At 44.3% G+C, this 20,826-nt stretch overlaps 2 protein-coding genes across 3 annotated transcripts in view; both read right to left on the reverse strand.

Moving 5' to 3' along the window:
• The window catches only part of RCAN1 (regulator of calcineurin 1), a 138,404-nt gene extending 134,952 nt beyond the window's left edge, over window positions 1–3,452 (reverse strand). Inside the window, exon 1 of the mRNA XM_089677947.1 lies at window positions 3,126–3,452. Within this exon, the coding sequence (XP_089534073.1) occupies window positions 3,126–3,314 (189 nt within the window). The 5' untranslated portion in view covers window positions 3,315–3,452. The remainder of the gene's footprint in view (window positions 1–3,125) is intronic.
• Window positions 3,453–13,477: 10,025 nt separating this feature from the next.
• Window positions 13,478–20,826, reverse strand: part of SON (SON DNA and RNA binding protein) — a 134,083-nt gene continuing 126,734 nt past the window's right edge. For both annotated transcript variants that reach the window (XM_089677951.1, XM_089677950.1), the window contains exons 11-12: window positions 17,597–17,712; window positions 13,478–14,597 (exon numbers count right to left, since the gene is read on the reverse strand). In XM_089677951.1, the coding sequence (XP_089534077.1) occupies window positions 14,433–14,597; window positions 17,597–17,712 (281 nt within the window). In that variant the 3' untranslated portion in view covers window positions 13,478–14,432. The remainder of the gene's footprint in view (window positions 14,598–17,596; window positions 17,713–20,826) is intronic.

Here is a 20,826-nt window from a genome sequence, read left to right on the forward strand (position 1 = left end):
CTTACCCACTTGGGGCACTCTCACTGCTGTTCACTGCCACGTCCCCCACTGTATGCTGCTCACTGCCACGTCCCCCACTGTATGCTGCTCACTGCCACATCCCCCACTGTATGCTGCTCACTGCCATGTCCCCCACTGTGTGCATTGCAAAGGGCGCACACTAACAGAGTATTGTATTACTCAGTCCTGACCCCCCCCCCCCACACACATCATATGCCACATAGTGCTGACCACTTCACTCTTTATGCTCTGTAGTATGTTTCACAATGAAGGGGGCCCACGAACTGCTATAATCCTGGAGGTTAATATACTGCTCAAATAAATGAAGAGAACGCTTTTTAACCAGAGTATAGTATCAAGTCATTTAAACTCCTGGGATATTGATCTGGTCAGTGAAGTAGCAGAGGGGGTTGTTAATCAGTTTTAGAGGCTTTGGTGTTAATGAAATTAACAACAGGCGCACTAAATGTGCAACAATGAGATGACCCCCAAAACAGGAATGGTTTTACAGGTGGAGGCCACTGACATTTGTTTCCATACTCATCTCTTCTGACTGTTTTTCACTAGTTTTGCATTTGGCTAGGGTCAGTGTCACTACTGGTAGTATGAGGTGATACCTGGACCCTACAGAGGTTGCACAGGCAGTCCAACTCCTCCAAGATGGCACATCAATACGTGCCATTGCCAGAAGGTTTGCTGTGTCTCCCAGCACAGTCTCAAGAGCATGGAGGAGATTCCAGGAGACAGGCAGTTACTCTAGGAGAGCTGGACAGGGCCGTAGAAGGTCCTTAACCCATCAGCAGGACCGGTATCTGCTCCTTTGTACAAGGAGGAACAGGATGAGCACTGCCAGAGCCCTACAAAATGACCTCCAGGAGGCCACTAGTGTGAATGTTTCTGACCAAACAATCAGAAACAGACTTCATGAGAGTGGCCTGAGGGCCAGACGTCCTCTAGTGGGCCCTGTGCTCACTGCCCAGCACCATAGAGCTTGATTGGCATTTGCCATTGAACACCAGAATTGGCAGGTCCACCACTGGCACCCTGTGCTTTTCACAGATGAGAGCAGGTTCACCCTGAGCACATGTGACAGACGTGAAATGGTCTGGAGAAGCCGTGGAAAATGTTATGCTGTCTGTAACATCGTTCAGCATGACTGTGTTGGTGGTGGGTCAGTGATGGTCTGGGGAGGCATCTCCATGGAGGGACACACAGACCTCTACAGGCTAGACAATGGCACCCTGACTGCCATTAGGTATCAGGATGAACTCCTTGGACCCATTGTTAGACCCTACATTGGTGCAATGGGTCCCAGGTTTCTCCTGGTGCACGACAATGCCCGGCCTCATGTGGCGAGAGTATGCACAAATTAATATCATTGAATGGCCCCCACGCACGCCTGACCTAAATCCAATAGAACACCTCTGGGATGTCGTGTTTGGGTCCATCTGACACCGCCATGTTGCACCTCAGACTGTCCAGGAGCTCAGTGATGCCCTGGTCCAGATCTGGGAGGAAATCCCCCAGGACACCATCCGTCATCTCATTAGGAGCATGACCCAACGTTGGCAGGCCTGCATACAACCACGTGAGGGCCATACAAACCACTGAGGACCATTCTGAGTTGCTGTAATGAAAAATCAGCAAAATAGACTAGCCTACCGCTTCATTTTTTCACTTTGATTTTCGGGGTCTCTTTGAATTCAGTCCTCTGTAGGTTGGTAATTTTCATTTCCATCAAACGATGGGGCATCCTTATGTTCCTAACATTACCCAGTCCATGTCAGTATAGATATCCAGCAGATTTTTCCTAATTGACCACGCTAAGGGGTTAATTATTGTGCAATATTGGAGGTTCATTATTGTGTCACGCTTGTGGTTCATTTCTGTTGTATGCCAGGGAGGTAGTTATGCTGTGCTGGGTGTTCAGGCTGGCCTGGATACTGCGGGCCCTTATACTGGCTGGAGGTTATTGCTGACCCAGACACTTGGGGGTTATCACTGCTGGTTCCATTTGGGCTTCATTTACTCCAGCAATTCTGTGTGCCCCAAGGCCCTATTTCGTAAAAGGGAGTAGACTGTGAAGAAACACCCACTTTTTGGTCACACCCACTTATGACCACACACACTTTTGGCCACGCCTATGAAAGCACAGCGAGTGCATTAGCACGCCCACTTGTACTCCCTGCACCTACATAAGAGCCCACAAAAAACTCCCTGGATGTCCCTGACCCCCAGTATACACTCCCCCCCTCCACTGTACACAGAGCCCCCAGTATACACTCCCCCCCTCCCCTGTGCACAGAGCCCCCAGTATACAGTACAACCCCCTCGCCTGTGTACAGAGCCCCCAGTATACACTCCCCCCCCTCCACTGTACACAGAGCCCCCAGTATACACTCCCCCCCTCCACTGTACACAGAGCCCCCAGCATACACTCCCCCCCTCCACTGTACACAGAACCCCCAGTATACAGTACAACCCCCTCCCCTGTGCACAGAGCCCCCAATATACAGTACAACCCCCTCCCCTGTACACAGAGCCCCCAATATATTATACAATACAACCCCCTCCCCTGTACACAAAGCCCCCAGTATACACTCCCCCCCTCCACTGTACACAGAGCCCCCAGTATACAATCCCCCCCTCCATGGTACACAGAGCCCCCAGTATACAATCCCCCCTCCACTGTACACAGCGCCCCCAGTATACAGTACACCCCCCTCCTCTGTACACAGCGCCCCCAGTATACCCCTCCTCTGTACACAGCGCCCCCAGTATACAGTACCCCCCTCCTCTGTACACAGCGCCCCCAGTATACAGTACCCCCCTCCTCTGTACACAGCGCCCCCAGTATACAGTACCCCCCTCCTCTGTACACAGCGCTCCCAGTATACAGTACACCCCCCCCCAGTATACAGTACACCCCCCTCCTCTGTACACAGCGCCCCCAGTATACAGTACACCCCCCTCCTCTGTACACAGCGCCCCCAGTATACAGTACACCCCCTCCTCTGTACACAGCGCCCCCAGTATACAGTACACCCCCCCCCAGTATACAGTACACCCCCCCTCCTCTGTATACACCCCCTCCCCCTCCAATCAGACATGTTGCTGTCACTCACCCTGCAGCGGCCATCATAGAAGACGCTGGGCTCCAGGTTGCAGCAGATGACGGCGCTGGGCAGGGAGCGCAGATCGATATCCTCCATATCGATATCCAGGAAATCCCAGTCGTTGGCGTCCAGATGGGGCCCTGGGCCCTCGGAGCACACTCCTAGATGAGCCGCCAGCTCCCGCAAGGCTTGCTCCATGACGTCACTAGCAGCAGGACAGGGAGCGCACACACGTCACCGACCTAATCCTGGAGGGAAGGGGGGGCGGACACGGTACTCATCGCTGTAACCTCTCCCCGATACAATGTATCAACTTCTGACACCGCAATGACGTCACGGCACAGACTCGGAGCGCAGCGACATCTACTGGAGGCTCACTGTCATCGCTGCAGCCAGGAATTAGAACTCCAAGCGGACCTGTCAGATCTAATGTATGGAGTGATTGGACCATGGGGAATCGGGCAGAATCATGGCTGGGAAGGTGCAATAGTCTTAGCGGACCGTCTTTGTGTAGAAGAGATCTGTGTGGCTGTAGGCTAACTTCACATTTGTACAATGCAGGAATGCTCTGACAACTGCGCATGTGCCTGGAATGCACAAGAATGTGCATCCCTTTGCAAAACCAGTGCCATCCACTGCTACCCAGAACCAGTGCCACCCAGAACCAGTGCCATCCACTACTACCCAAAACCAGTGCCATCCACTGCTACCCAGAACCAGTGCCACCCAGAACCAGTGCCATCCACTACTACCCAAAACCAGTGCCATCCACTGCTACCCAGAACCAGTACCAACCAGAACCAGTGCCAGCCAGTGCTACCCAAAACCAGTACCATCCACTGCTACCCAGAACCAGTGCCAGCCAGTGCTACCCAGAACCAGTGCCAGCCAGTGCTACCCAGAACCAGTGCCATCCACTGCTACCCAAAACCAGTGCCAGCCAGAACCAGAGCCAGCTAGTGCTACCCAGAACCAGTGCCATCCACTGCTACCCAGAACCAGTACCAGCTAGAACCAGTGCTACCCAGAACCAGTGCCAGACAGTGCTACCCAGAACCAGTGCGAGCCAGAACCAGTGCTATCCAGTACCAGTGCCATCCACAACCAGTGCCTGTGCACCCAGTGTCAGCTAGAGCCAGTGCCTGTGTACCCAGTGCCAGCCAGTACCTGTGCACCCAATTCCAGCCAGAACCAGTGCAGGTACCTCTTGTACCAGTGCCATCCAGTACCAATGCCTGTACGCAGGGCCGGGACAAGGGGTGGCTGCCCTGGGCACTGTGGTATCATGTGAAGTGGGGGGGGCACCACAAGGAGATTGGGGGGGAGGATTTGTGCTGGGAGGGGGATTTTGGAGGGTGGCAGGGTATAAGAATTGTTCTAGGAGGGGAAATCTGGGGGTGTATGCTAGGAGTGGTGATATGGTAGAGGGGGGGAGGGCATTTGTGCTAGGAGGGAATTTTTTTTTTTTTTTTTGGGTGGGGAGGATGTGTGCTAGTAGGGATGATTGGGGGGAATTTGTGCTAGAAGGGAAAATGTGGAGGTAGGATTTGTGCTGGGAGGGGGGGGGGAATTTGTGCTGGGAGGGGGGAATTTGGAGTGAGGGGAAAGGATTTGTGCCCGGAGGGGAAATTTGAAGGGGAGAAGAAATGTGCTCGGAGGGGTGATTTCTTTTGGGGGGAGCGACTGTAGGAAAAACAGGATTTGTGCTTGGAGGGGGGATCGGGAGACAAAGATTTATGCTGGAACAGATTTTTACTCAGTTTTGGCTCAAAAAATTTGACACGGCGGTTCATTTTTTGTGCCATAAAACTTTAAGATAATCGAAATTAGCCAACTACCATTTGAAAAGTCGAACGATTGAGTGTATCAAACACTTTTTCAAATGCTTTTCTAACCGTGTATGGCCAGCATTAGAATACAGCCATGTTCCAAAATTTAGATTTCAAAAAGAATAGAATGGAATAGGAAAGAATAGAGTAAAACAGAATAGAAGAGAAAATAAAGAAATAGAATAAGATAGAAAATAAAATAATGAATAGAAAAAAAAATATAATAGAACAGAATAAACCAGAAAAAATAGCCATCTTACGAAATGCAAATTTCAAAGAATAGAATAAAATCTAATAAAATAGAATAGAAAAGAATAGAAAATAAAGGAATAGAATAGAAAATAAAATAATAGATAAAATAGAATAGAACAACATAGAAAGAATATAGCCATTTTTCAAAGTTTTGAATTTCGAATAGAATAGAACCTGCTATTCTTCACAATTAATTCGGATCGATTTGATATTTTTAATTCAAATTTGATTCAAACACTTTGAATCCGTTGGAAAAATTTAAATCCGGTCCAAAACTAATAAAGAAAACCAAATTAAACAAAATGAATTTTGTTATAAATGCAACAAAACTAAATTAGTAACTTAATGATCCTACTGGAAAATAAACTAATTTGTTCATTCTCCATATGTCTAAGTATCACTGCCAGTACCAGCGCCAATCAGAACCAGTGCCAGCACAGCCAATACCAGTGCCATCCAGTGCTAGTGTTAGCACAGTCAGTACCAGTGCAAGCCAGGACCAGTGCCAGAAAGCCAATACCAGTGCCAATAAAAACCAATGCCTGTACATCCAGGATCAGTGTCATCCAGTACCAGTGCTGGCACAGCCAGTACCAAGTACATCTAATACAAGTGTCATCCAGTACCAGTGCCTGTACATCCAGTACCACTGCCATCTGGTATGACTACTAGCACAGCCAGTACCACTCACACAGTACCATTGCCAATCAGAACCAGTGCTTGTACAGCCAGTACCAGTGCCAGCACAGCCAATACCAGTGCCACTCAGTACCAGTGTCTGTACATCTAGTACCAGTGCCATCCAGTACTAGTGTTAGCACAGCCAGTCAGTCAGTGCCACTCAGGCACTACCATTGCTAATCAGAACCAGTTCTTGCGCAGCTAGTACAAATTCTAGCAGAGCCAATACCAGTGCCATTTGGTACCAGTGTCTGTATATCCAGGGCCAGTGCCCTCCAGTACTAGTGCTAGCACAGCCAGTGCCATCCAGTATCAGTGCAAGCCAGAACCAATGCCACATCGCCAATCAGAAGTAGCACTTGTACACCCAATACCAGTGCCAGCAGAGCCAGTACCAGTGTCAATCAGAACTATTGTGCCATCCAATAACTGTGCCTGTACTTCCAGTACCAGTGCCATCCTGTATGACTACTAGCACAGCCAGTACCAGTGCCACTCAGCCAGTACCAGTGCCAATCAGAACCAGTGCTTGTACAGCCAATGCCAACACAGCCAATATCATTGCCATCCGATACCAGTCTCTGTACATCCAGTGCCATCCAGTAATAGTGCTAGCACAGCCAGTACCAGTGCCATCAAGTACCAGTGCCAGCCAGAACCAGAGCCAGTACCAGTCAGAAGCAATACCTGTACATCCATTACCAGTGCCATCCAGTGGCAGCAGAATCCGTACCAGCGCCAATCAGAACCAGTGCCTGTACAGCCAGAACTAGTGTGCCATCCAATACCAGTGCCTGTACATCCAGTATCTGTGCCATCCAGTACCATTGCCTGTGCAGTCAGTACCGGTAAAAAACAGTGCCTGTACAACCACTACCATGCTTATGCATCCAATAGAAAGAAAGAAAAACATAAAAAACAGACTTAGGCTCAACCTCAATATATCAAATCTATTATGTATCCCTGAAAAAGGTAAGAGACCCAGCAAATCGCTCAACATATATGAAATACAAAGTACCTGTGCCATCACAGACAGTACCAATGCATTCCGGTGCCTTTACAGGCATTACCAGTGCCATTTATTAGTGCAAGTACTTTTAGTAACAGTGCCTGCCAGAACCAGTGTCTATACATCCAATATCAGTGTTGTCCACTACCAGTGCAAGCCAGAACCAATGCCTGTACTGCCAATACCAATGCCTGTACATTTGGTACCAGGAACACTCAGTATCAGAGCCAGCATCAGTGCCATTCAGAACCAGTGCCTCTACATCTAGTGTAAGTGCCATTCAGTACCAGTGCAAGTACCTCCAATATTAGTGCCAGCACAGCCAGTACCAGTGGTGTCCAGTACCAGTGACTGCCAGAGCCAGTGTATGTGCAGACAGTACCAGTGCTTGTGCATCCAATGTCGGTGACATGCAGTACCACTGCCAGCTAAAACCAGTACCAGTGCAATTCAGAACCAGTGCCTCTACAGCTAGTACAAGTGCCGTTCAGTACCAGTGCAAGTACCTCCAATATCAGTACCAGCACAGCCAGTAGCGGTGGTGTCCAGTATCAGTGACTGCCAGAGGTAGTGTATGTGCAGCCATTGCCAGTGCCTGTACATCCAGTGCCAGTGACATGCAGTACCAATGCCAGCCAGAACCAGTGCCTGTGCAGCCAGTACCAGTGCCATCCAGTACTAGCATAAACAATACCATCTGGCACTTGTATGTTGGATGTGGAAGGGTATATCTTATGTAAGGAGGAGGGATCCTTGTGCATCGTGAGAGAAGCCTAAACGTTTTCTCCTGTGCATAGCAAAGATTTATGTGTAACATAGAACAAAGTCTGCCACTCGGCATCCGACAAACCTTCACCCTTATCCACAGACCATGCTCTGATGTAAGGTGGAAAGTCAGCATGAATCAAGGAGTGTAGTATTTTGTAGAGGGAGGCTGGTAGATGTCTGGGTAACACAGAAAGGGAGCAGAACCACTGATATTCAGTGAGTGGACGATGGACTTGAAAGGCGGTGTGCAAGTATCTACAAAACGAAGACAGATGTAGAGCAGTAAGCCAGTCGCTCGAACCACCCGGAAGGTTAGTTAGGCCCAAGTGAGAGTGAATGAAAGAACTGGCCATCAGCCATGTAGTGCGAGGGAGGGGACCACTTGCAGAAGACCCAAAGCCTTGTGGAAAAACTGGGTTATCAAATAAACATGTCAAGGGCTACGGGGCAATTGCCAAGCAGTTTGGTGAAAATAGATCAACTGTTGGAGCAATTGTTAGAAAATGGAAGAGGCTAAAGACGATTGTCAGTCTCCCTCGGACTGGGGCTCCATGCAAAATCTCACCTCGTGGGATATCACTGATGATAAGAAAGGTGAGGAATCAGCTCAGAACTACAAGAGAGGGGCTGGTCAATGACATGAAGAGAGCTGGGACCACAGTTTCAAAGGTCACTGTCGGTAGAACACTACGCCGTCATGGTTTCAAATCATGCATTGCACGGAAGGTTCCCCTGCTCACATCATCACATGTCCAGGCCCGTCTGAAGTTTGCCAATGACCATCTGGATGATCCAGAGGAGGCATGGGAGAAAGTCATGTGGTCAGATGAGACCAAAGTAGAACTTTTTGGTCTAAACTTCACTTGTCGTGTTTGGAGAAAAAAGAAGGATGAGTTGCATCCCAAGAACACAATCCCTACTGTGAAGCATGGGGATGGTAACATCATGCTTTGGGGTGCTTTTCTGTGAAGGGGATAGGACGACTGCACTGTATTAAGGAGAGGATGAAAGGGGCCATTTATTGTGAGATTTTGAGCAACAACCTCCTTCCCTCAGTCAGAGCATTGAAGATGGGTCGTGGCTGGGTCTTCCAACATGACAACGACCCGAAGCACACAGCCAGGATAACCAAGGAGTGGCTCTGTAAGAAGCATATCAAGGTTCTGGAGTGGCCTAGCCAGTCTCCAGACCTAAATCCAATAGAACATCTTTGGAGGAAGCTGAAACTCCGTGTTGCTCAGTGACAGCCCTGAAACCTGACAGATCTAGAGGAGATCTGTGTGGAGGAGGGGGCCAAAATCCCTGTAGCAGTGTGTGCAAACCTAGTCAAGAAATACAGGAAACGTTTGACCTCTAATTGCAAACAAAGGCTTCTGTACCAAATATTAACACTGATTTTCTCAGGTGTTCAAATACTTATGTTCAGCAGTGCAAGACAAATAAATTCTTTACAAATCATACAATGTGATTTCGTGAATTTTTTTTTAAATTCTGTCTCTCAGAGTGGGAATGCACCTACAATGTGAATTTCAGACCCCTCCATGATTTCTAAGTGGGAGAACTTGCAAAATTGCAGGGTGTTCAAATACTTCTGTTCCTCACTGTATAAACCTATGACGCTGTAGGCACACAAAGTACACTGCTGTCTTTCAGGAGGAATTCAAGACAAATACGTACAGTGAGGAAAATAATTATTTGATCCCCTGCAGATTTTGTAAGTTTGCCCACTTACAAAGAAATGAACGGTCTAGAATTTTTATCACAGGTGTATTTTAAATGATAGAGACAGAATATAGAAAAAACACAATACAAATGTTATCAACTGAGTTGCAGTTCAGTGAGTAAAATAAGCGTTTGATCCCCTAACAATCAACAATAATTCTGGCTCCCACCGACTGGCTATGTGCTCATGTGGTACACAGGTTAGTCCTGTCAATTTAAGAAGCTGCTACTGACAACTCGTTATGTGTATAAAAGACACCTGTCCACAGAATCTCTTTCTTCCATTCAAACTTCACCATCATGGGCAAAGAGCTGTTAAAGGACGTCAGGGACAAGACTGTAGACCTGCACAAGGCTGGAATGGGCTACAAGACCATCAGCAAGAATCTTGGTGAGGAGACAAATGTTAGAGCGATTATTTGCAAATAGAAGAAATACAAAATAACCATCAAATCTTTCAAGGCACGGCTTAGGAACAATGGCTATTTATGGATGTTCCCTGGGAAATAACAAATCTTAATTTTTTGCATTCAGGATACCTTTAAAATGCTAAATAAGTGTCTGCTAATTTTTTTTATTTACCTACCAGTGTTATGCTTATGATTCTGAATCTTGTTCCACCTTGTGGGTGGGCCCTTTCTTTTTCTCTTTTATTGTTTGCCATCTTGTTTTACGTTTTAATATGCTTGTTTCTCAATAAAAATATTGAAATATAAAATGCAAAATAAGCTATCTGTGATTTCATTACTTTTTGAAACACTGGTCATGAGCAAGCATGCAGCAAGTAAAGTCTGTGTGAAGTCAGGACTTCTAATTTGCATACTTGTTTTGGCTCAGTAAGTACTGAAACTGAAGGCTGCTATTGAGCATCAAAGACAGAAAACGAGCGCTTTCAGAACGAAAGTAAGGAGGGGCAGCTTCTACACCTCCTATGTTACAGCTATATTCTTCTTCAGTCTAAAAGGGTCAAATTGCTATTGAAATGTTTTGTGGTATGATGCAATATTTAGAAATCCACCTGGATGGTGATGTCAGCACAGGATATCTGAATAAATTATAAACTCAGGAACAATAAAAAATGTGGATGACATTTATTAACATGAAAATGAAGAACAGTCAGTCTGTAGCAGTACATCCTTCAATAAGCAGACTGATCAAAAATGATTTCAGATAAATATTCAAAACTTACACAGTCCTTGGCTCTCTCAAGGACATTAATGGACTGAGAAACGTACGATACTGAAAACATTCTTAAAAGCTCAACTCCAGGAATTATATTTCTTGCATACTTACAATGGTCAAGCTTGGCTTAATCACTTGAGCTCCGGAAGGTTTTACAGCCTTCATAACCAGACCATTTTTTTGCTACTAAGCACTGTGCTACTTTAGCTGGCAATTGTGCAGTCGTGCAACACAGTACCCATACGAAATTTATATAATTTTTTCAAACAAATGGAGCTTTCTTTTGCTGGTTTATATCACAGTGGCTTAGTGGTTAGCATGTCTGCCTTCTGCTCAGGGCTAATCAGCATAGTCCAGACAGAGGTCAGGGGTTCTGCATCCTCCTAAAGGAGAATGAAAATTCCACCTACAAGTCTTAACCAGTGCTTTGCTGGACACTGATAACTAACTGCTGATGAGAAAAGGTATTTATATTTATTAAAATAATTGCATTTCCACATTGTGTGTACTGTGCGAAACCAGATATAGTGGATGCAGTGTCCGGGGTTTAGACTAAGTGTAAGTGACCTGAGTGCAGAGAGATGGAGCCACTGCCAGGATACAAACTTTACTGTGCTACAGACCGAAGTAACCCCAAGGGACCACTGCTACTGTGTCATTGGGTTTGGTGAGAGGGCCTTGCCATCATGACTTATTGCTACCATTGTAGATGGAGCCCTATATACATACACACACACATACAATATATACACATGATGTATATTGTGCTCAATAGTTAAAATGACTGAAGGAGGTCTGCTGTCTCATTTAAATTTTGATAAATTCAAAGCTTTCGGCTTCAATATGCTCTCTTCCCATGGGTTGTAATAATTTCTTAAGATCTACATATATTTAACAGTGTAATTAAGTAAATAAATTATTGTGCTGCGCTCCCTAAAAACAAAAAACAGCATGTGCATATATATCAATTTTCAGAAACATGCAATAACCCTCTTAATTGTGTTCCACTAAAAATCCACCCATGCAGCAAAAACATCCCAATATAATACACAAAAAATCCTCATTGAAAATCACCCATGCATCAAAAAACATCCCAGTGTAATAAACAAAAGTCCTCTTTCCCATAAATCAGCTTCAATCAAATGGATTAATTCCAGGTTTCCAAGTTCCTTATAGCAACACTGCTGCTCTATTATGCGCTCACCTCAATTCATAGCCTATCAGGCTAATAAATGCAGTTTATCCCACATGAGGATGAAGGATCCCTTGGATGACCACCACCTTCTTTGGATCTCTCCACACTTCAGTGTTCCTGATTAACCACCTGGACACTTAATCCTCTTCTATGGACATACGGATAAATGGATATAATATGCCTCTTCCGCCCCTCCTGGGGAATGAACCTCCTAAAGATTACTCCAGCAATCTCCACATGTATGGTAATAAAGGGAAACAAAGAATACTGCTTTATCCTTTTAAAACACTTTATTGCAAAACTAACTTTGCCACACTCACATTGTAACAGATAAAAACATCAATAGCCCCTGATGAAGCCACGTGACCGGAGGCGTAACGCGTAGGGGAGGGGCTCTGACGTCACCGCGTTCGATCGGCTTTGCTGTGATACGGCGAGTACTGAGAGAGTGTGATACACACTGATGGCTATTTTTACTGATGGGCTTGTTTTTATCTGTTACAATGTGAGTGTGGCAAACTTAGTTTCTTTTTAAAAAAAATGTTTTTAGTAATTAATAAGTCCCACTGTGACAGACCCAACCAGGACAAGGGCTTTTGGAGGGGACAAGGGGCAAGCCTTCTATTCACCGATTTTGGCTCATGGAGGCGACAGGGGATTTTGTCTGCTTCTCCCACTCAGAGCATGGAAAAGAGCGCAGTTCAGCCTCTGATCACATGGAGAGAGATCATTCTGTGATGATGCGTAAGAACGTGATGAGAGCGAGGTTTGGATTAATTCTCTGAATAAAGACAATAAAGCTTCCCTTCTGGAATAGATGGGAAGGTGTAATATTAATTTTGTACAGGTTAATGGTCAGAGGAAATATGGTGGCCCTCCTGCAGACTGGGTTGGAGAAGCTACACTTGGGACAGAAATATTTATTAACAATCCCCCTCAAAAAAACTATGAAGATAAAATTAATTCCACATTTTTCATACTGTTGGAATATTGTATGAGTTTGGTCTTATGATGACTTTTCTACTGGACAGATTATACAAGCACCTGAAAGACCACATGTGTAATGTACTTTGTATATCCAGGGGTATGGGTTTGCTGCCTGGGGTGTGTTCCTGACTGGTCTGAGTGCCTGGCTGTTGATTAGCTTACTGTTAATTATATCACTGCTAGATGTTAATTCAATTACGGTTCGATGAGATCACTGTTAAATGTTAGCTGTTCATTAGATGTACTGATGATATTACCGTTTACAGGTTACATTGTAAAGGATCATGTGATCAAACTCTTAGCTGATTCTGTGTGGTATAAATTCTGTGTGAATTTTAAATATAGTTGAGTTCCACAGAGAAACCCTTATAGTGCTGTTCCAAGCTGGTAGTAAAAGAAAGTCACCCCTCCGGCATATGGATAGGAGCAGCATCCCAGAACACTTTGTGTCGGTCTGAGCAGCGTCCGTCCCTTCACTGGAATCGCTAAAGTTGAGTTCTAGCTGTACCTAAGCTAGTGTCGTCTAGTCCTTGGGTGCAATGCCCAGCTATAATACCTTGGTCCTGTGTCCCAGTGACAAGGAAGCAGTTCTCAGACGAAGGCACTCAAGCGGGGTGCCAGGCGGCCCGTCACACCTACTTTCCATTTTGTTTTAAAAAAAACAAAAAACTGTTGGGTTATTCTCTCTAGAAGATTTAGAGCACAGATAAACTGTAGATAAATGAGTCACAAGACATTATTATTGGTACCAGATTTTATTTATTGAGACTTATTTACAATTTAGTCACTTTGAATTACAGACCACTGTTCGGGCCAAGATAAATTAGCTCCATCAATGAAGCTACAAGATTAAAAAAATAAGAGAAAAACAGGCACAACACAGAAAAACAACAAGGATAAACGAAGGCCTTTGTCAGTAAGTCAGCATCAGTGATGAACACGATTCAGAGTCTGGTCTCTGCACAAAATGGGAAGAGGAGTGCTGTATCGGGCATAAAGAATTTAAACTGTGACAGAAATGAATCTGATTATTGGATGCGGCTACACAGACTAACATTTCTAACTTTGATAAATTTATAGAAGTGCATCACTGGAGCAAGATGTTATTTCCTTCATATTTTAATAATCTTACCTTTTGGGGGAGAGGAGTCATTGCCAAGCAAATGGCCAGTACAAATTTGTGGATTCCAGGCTCCAGGTCTTAAAGGTAGCACCGCCTTTGCACACTGATATCTTTACCTCGCATGGAGCATTATAGCAACTAATCCCAAAACATAATGCACCTGGAGTTTGATATCGGTGTATCAATTTCATAACTCAATTTATAAATTTTAAAGCGAAAAAAAAAAAAAAAAAAAAAAAAAAAAACTTACCGGATTAATGATGCCAAGGACATTACAGACAAAGACATTCAATGACACAAACAAGGGTACAAAGTAGGATAACAGTCTTTTTGATAAACCACAAAGCAGCTGGATGTTTACAAACAAGCTTTCATCTACAAAAGCCACAGACTCAATTAGCTCCCAATTACAAAACACTATCATGCAAATAAAAAAAAAAAAAAAAAAAAAAAAAGCTATCATAAGTCATCTGAAGTTTTGTATTCTAACTTCACAGGATGCTGCTTTTGACAGTGTGTCCTCTCTTGCTGAAAAGGCTCAGTAAAGAGGCGTCATTGTGTCACGGACCTACAGTGTGCTATTGGAGGCACTGCAGAAGTTGGTGGTTGAGGTTATGCTTTCCTTTGGTAAAGCCCCCAGTGCCTGAAGGGCTGCAGCGGCGGCTGTGGCTTTGGCAAGTTTCTTGGTGACGCTGGGTTGGCTCGGCTGACATGTGACTCCATTGACTGTTACCTACACAGAGAGAAGAGGATAGTAAATCACACTGATAACTTGTTTTTTCCCCAGTAAAACAGAAAAATCTATTTTGGGAGAAGTGTAGCACAAACTTTGACCACAGACTTCCTGAATTTTCATAAAATTGAGTTACACAATAACAAAATTCAGATGTAGCACGATTTCCGCTCTTTTTTTTTTTTTTTTTTAGCAGGAAATGAGCTAAAACGTGTTGAAGGCAAAAGCTTGTGTGAATATCCTACTGATAAACCCAAAAATATAATATATTTCAGGTTACCAGTCATTAGATGTGGCGGCTGCATCAGTTTTCTATTTTTAGGCTTTTTTTACCCTCTGTTTCCACCTGGTGATCCGGCCAGTAACACACCTCCTGTATTATGATCCCCCACTCTGAATGAAGAAGCACACCTCTGGACAGCAGCATTGTCAGTCTGGGGGTGGGTGGGGGGGGTGTTAGCTGTACTAGCAGATTTAAATACACTAACAACTTGCAGCCAAACTCCAGCTAATACTTTATAAACAGTTACAGAAAGTTTTGTTTTCGTTTTAGGACAGAGGTTTTACATAAAAAAAGCTAATCATCCAAGCAGCCATGTCAGTGGTAAATGGTTTGTCTCAACCTTCTAACTGCTATATCTGCAGGACAGCTTGTTCGGTTTAAAATAAACAACCTTACTGGCAGGATCACCAGGTGAAAATAAAGGAAAAAAAACCCTAAAAAAGAATACTAATGCAGCCATTACATCAACAAATTGGTAAGCTGAAATATATTAAATGTTTTCTTGTTTGGGTTTTATACATATGCTTACATGAAAAAGAAGCAACGTACAGGTTGGACAATTCCAAAAAAGAATGAATGTGTCAAAGTTAGTGTTGTTTGCAGGCATACATATACATACATACACACACACATTGACTGGCCACTTTATTAGGTACACCTTGCTAGTGCCAATAAAATCTCCCCCACACCATTACACCACCACCAGCCTGAACCATTGATACAAGGCAGGATGGATCCATGCTTTCATGTTGTTTACTCCAAATTCTGACCTTACTATCTGAATGTCGCAGCTGAAATCAAGACTCATCAGACCAGGCAACGTTTTTCCAGTCTTCTATTGTCCAATTTTGGTGAGCCTGTGTAAATTGTAGCCTCCGTTTCCTGTTCTTAGCTGACAGGAGTGGCACCCAATGTGCTCTTCTGCTGCTGTAGCCCATCTGCTTCAAGGTTCGACAGGTTGTGCATTCAGAGATCGAATTCTGCATACCTTGGTTGTAACGAGTGGTTATTTGAGTTACTGTTGCCTTTCTATCATCTCGAACCAGTCGGCCCATTCTACTCAGACCTCTGACATCAACAAGGCATTTTCATTCACACAACTGCCACTCACTTGGTATTTTCTCTTTTTTCGGACCATTCTCTATAAACCTTAGAGATGGTTGTGCATGAAAATACTCAGACCCGTTTGTCACCAAAAGCCATGCCATGTTCAAAGCAACTCAAATACTCTTTCTTCCCCATTCTGATTATCGGCTTGAACTTCAGAAAGTCGTCTTCACCACATCTAGATGCCTATATGCATTGAGTTGCTGCCATGTGATTGGCTGATTAGCAATATGTGTTACCATGCAATTGAACAGGTAAATAATAAAGTGGCTGCAACTGTCCTCTCATTAGAGCCCCTCCCCTACGCGTTACGCCACTGCGTCACATGACTTTATCAGGGGGAATTGATGAATACATCACCCCTATTAAGCCACGTGACCTGGTGGTGTAACACGTAGGGGAGGGGCTCTAATGCCACAACGCTTAAAGCAACATACAGCAAGTATTCAGCAATATTGGAAAACTTTACTGTGGATTCAAATTTCAACATTTTAATGCGTTTTTAACTTGTAATACATGTGAGTGCACTACTTTATTTAATAAATTATGTTTTAAAGAGGATAAGGCACTATATTCTTTTATTACATTCCATGGCCATTACACTTATGGAGCAAAATTTCTAAGGAAGCAAGGAGAACCCCTAGTGGGAAGAGGGATATTCCCGTCCATCCATCCAGCTCCAGGAATATCCATAAGGAAACGAGGAGACGAAAGAGGGAACAATCCGTTCATCCATCTATCCCAGGGAAAGAGGGATAATCCAATCCATTTATCATTAAGTCCAATTAAAAGAACACAAGTCTTTTATGACCTCACTTAAAGGTTTGGTCATACACACCAGGTGAGAGCACAACCGGTGAAGGTGCACAATATATTTTTTATAATTGGTGGATTGCGCGGCTATTATTTTGTACAACAGCATTAGAAGTGTCAAGGTCACGGACTTAATAAGGACATGTTTGCAGCAGTAATATAATTGCAGTGATATTGATATGTACTCTTTCGATGCCGGACTTTTATTTATTTATTCACAAAATTTTGTAATTAATAGCAGAGTACGACACTATTTCTGATTTTATTCTCTGACACAATGGTATGAGTATGCATGGAGTGTAAGCGATCCACTATTTTTCACAGTTTTTATACACAATTTTTATTTTCATCATTGCAACAAAGGCAAGGCCATTTACCATTAAATATCAGGAAACGTCAGCATTGTTGCAGGACATGGGTGGTACAGAGTGGTGATCAAAACGCTAAAAGTAGTAGTCTGCATAGGTTTGGCACATAACACAAGTCACAAAGGTTTGGGAAGCAACATTTCATGAACGTGAAAGCTTCGTAGTGTCTATAAATCCTGCCAATATTTTATGTTTATGTAGATTAAGTGTCATTCCTTCTATCAGGAGGCAAGAAAAGTAGATGTAGATGATCACTGCAGAGGGTTAACATAAGGAAAATTATTAGCCAATTAGCAATAGAGGACACACTCCTCTGAATATAATGGCTTGAATTACTGGTAAATAAGAAGGGCTAAGTTCCCACTACCTTTTATTCACAATGGGGCTGGAGGTCCAAATTCAATCTGCTTTGAAAAGGCAGTTCTTACCTTAAAAAGAAAGCGTTTGCGGTGGTCCGGGCCTGTATCATCCACAAGCGTGAAGTCCGGTGGAGACCATTTCTTCTTGTTGCAGAGCTCCATCAGAACGGAGATGGGATGTTTTCCTGACAAAATATACACAGTTGTGGGATACCGAACTCAACCAATAATATTTAAAAGAGCCTGTCTGCCTTGTCACAAAGATATGACTACAGCTTCAGAAGACGTGAGCGCTATGAGCATAACAGTGCTAGAGGCCCTGAACTGTATCACAGGATTGCACGGGATAACAATTTCTTATAATAACAGAAAAAAAAAAACAGTCCACCAGTAAAGCAATCTGTAAACAGAGCAGACTATTCTGTAACACAGGACACTGAATCCAGATTAAACCCCCCCCCCCCCCAAAAAAAAACTAATATTGCAGCGTGCCAGTCCTTAGATATATTGTTTGCTTTAGTTTTATTTTTTCAACAAAAAAATACCAGTTTAACTTGCCAGAAATGCAAGTGTCTTTGTAACTTCTTGTGAATTTGGCTGATATATCGAACAACACACTCTGATATATTGAACACTTCCTTTCCCCCTACAATGTAAAAGAGATGAAGAGTAGGATACGTTCATAGTTGGGAAAAGTTAAAATAATGCATCCACCACCTATAAGGACTGGTTAAAGTGGTAGGAAAGTAGTTTTTTTTCACTGGTACCTACAGGTAAACCTATAATACGGCTTACCTGCAGGTACTGTAAATATATCCTAAATGTGCACCATTTAGGAGATATTTACTTGTAAAGGAGCACCGGCACATGTGCTGTGAAAGAACAGCATGCCTGTGCCATTCCTTCAGAGCGGCGTGCTGTAAAAAGTGCAGGCAGGAGTGAAGTCATTGCGGCTCGGCCATACAAGCCACCGAAGTCCACAAACCTGGAAGGACCGGGTGAAGGTGAAAGCCATGTCAGCAGTGACTACGCGCAGCTGGAGGGCTTCTTTTTAAGGTAAGTTTCACATAATGTGTTAGTATGCGATGCATATTAACACGTTATGTCATTGTCTTGGTTTGTATTTCTTTGTTTTTAAGGTTGAGGTTTACTACTTCTTTTTAGCTGGAAAATATGACATTTTTGTTTTTCGGTTTAGATACACTTTAACCCCTTCCCGCCGCTGATTTCCAGCCCTTAAAGAGCTTTTAAATGCCAAGAGGCAGAAACGGTCATTTAGGTCATGTGACTGCTGTGATTGGCTGTCACATGATCAGAATGGTCCTGATCGCTAGTATGCATCGGAAGATTTCTGGTGCCCGCTGGTGTGTGTGCTGTAAGAGTGTAGGGAGTGCGCTCTCAGCACACAGAATTGTTTACATAGGTGTTAAAGCCCACCTGCTGAGAGGCCGCATATATGCGCCACATCCGCAGGAAGAGGTTAACAACAGAGTTGGAGGACCAAGGGGCCCATATTGTGTGCTACACACTCCATAAATGAGTTACACCACTGGCTCATAGCCTTGAGCCAGATGAAGAATCTCAGATGGGATTGTGGCACTTCATTGCAAGTCAGGTAAACAGAACTTTCTAGATGTGGGCATACTGGCTATAATATCAGACCGTATATTTTGTCTTTACCTCAAAAGTATAACATCTGCAGTGAATAGATTTTAGCAGCTTTTAATAAACAGACATTTTAAACAGGACCCTTTACACGTTAAAATGTATTTCCACATTTGCAGTCAAATTTGAGAAACTCCCATTATATGTTTATGTGTTCCCACTCACATAACATACATAAACAGAACTAAAGTGGTTGTAAAGGCTGAAGGGTTTTTACCTTGTGTGTAGCTCCCCCCGCAGCCCGTCTAAAGCGGAGCCCCCTCTCGATCCAGCGGTGTGCACGGGAGACTCGGGTGTCCCGGGTCTCTCTCTCCTCATTGGCTCACAGCCAGTGAGCCAATGAGAAGAGAGTGGGGACTATACATAGGACTATAGGCAGCTAATTTTGTTTAGAATAGTTTTCAATGTGCAATTAAGGGACAGTTATTTTTTAACTGCATTAACACACAACGTACCATCCAAGCCTTGCAATCTTAAACCCATTATTAGGACAGACATTGTGCAACTGATTAATAAAAATCTGCCAGCACAGCAAACTACAGACATTGTTAATTGTGATAAACATAATTCCCTAGCCAAAATCACTTGCATTACAAAGACAGGGGAAAGCTAAATATTATGCAAGTGAAAATGTAAAGCCGGTCATACATGGATTGAAATTCGGCCAGTCCTTGCTGAAGAGGCCGAATTTTGATCCGTGTGTGGGCATGCAGGTTGTACAGACATCAATCTATTGACTGACTTCTGTATAACCACCCTGTTGCTAGCAACACTGAGGCGGCTTCCCTTTGTCAGAACACAATAGCACAGCAGGAGTGATTCCCCCATGTGATTCCCTCTAATGTGTGGATGGGGGAATCAGCATTTTTTTTTTCATTCAACCTACTGGTTGAAAGAGAAATTATTATTATTATTATTAATATTATACAGTATTTATATAGCGCCAAAGGGTATGCTCAGCGCTGTACAGTAGCAAGGGGGACAGAACATTATTATTATTATTACAACGAGTTTATATAGCGCCAAAGGGTTTGCTCAGCGCTGTACAATAGAGGGGGGGGACAATACATGGCACAGTACAACAAAAACAGACAGCGTACGAGGGGTAAGAGGGCCCTACTCTTTCAAGCTTACAATCTAGGAGGGAGGGGGTAGTGGAACAATAGGATGTGGCTGAGGGGGATGAAGTGGTGGGAGGAATGAGGGAGAATGGCCGTTAGGTGAGGGTGGGGTAGGCTTCCCTGAAGAGATGGGTTTTGAGGGAGCGCCTGAATGTAGGGAGGGAAGGCGACAGTCGGATGGATTGGGGCAGTGAGTTCCAGAGGATAGGGGAAGACCTGGAGAAGTCCTGCAGTCGTGCATGGGAGGAGGAGACCAGGGAGCAGGATAGAAGGAGGTCCTGTGAGGAGCGAAGGGTACGGGTAGTGTGGTACTTGGGGATCAGGTTGGTGAGGTAGTCAGGGGCAGTGTTATGAACGGCTTTGTAGGTCAGGATTAGAAGTTTAAATTTGATGCGTTGGGCAATCGGGAGCCAGTGGAGGGAGAGGCAGAGGGGGGGGGGGGGGGGGGCAGAGGTGGAGCGGGTGGTGAGGTGGATGAGTCTGGCCGCTGAGTTCAGGATGGTTTGGAGTGGG

This window comes from Staurois parvus, unplaced genomic scaffold, assembly GCF_062004578.1.
Source record: "Staurois parvus isolate SC_StPar_1 unplaced genomic scaffold, SC_StPar_1.0 ptg000195l, whole genome shotgun sequence".
Classification (NCBI taxonomy): Eukaryota; Metazoa; Chordata; class Amphibia; order Anura; family Ranidae; genus Staurois; species Staurois parvus.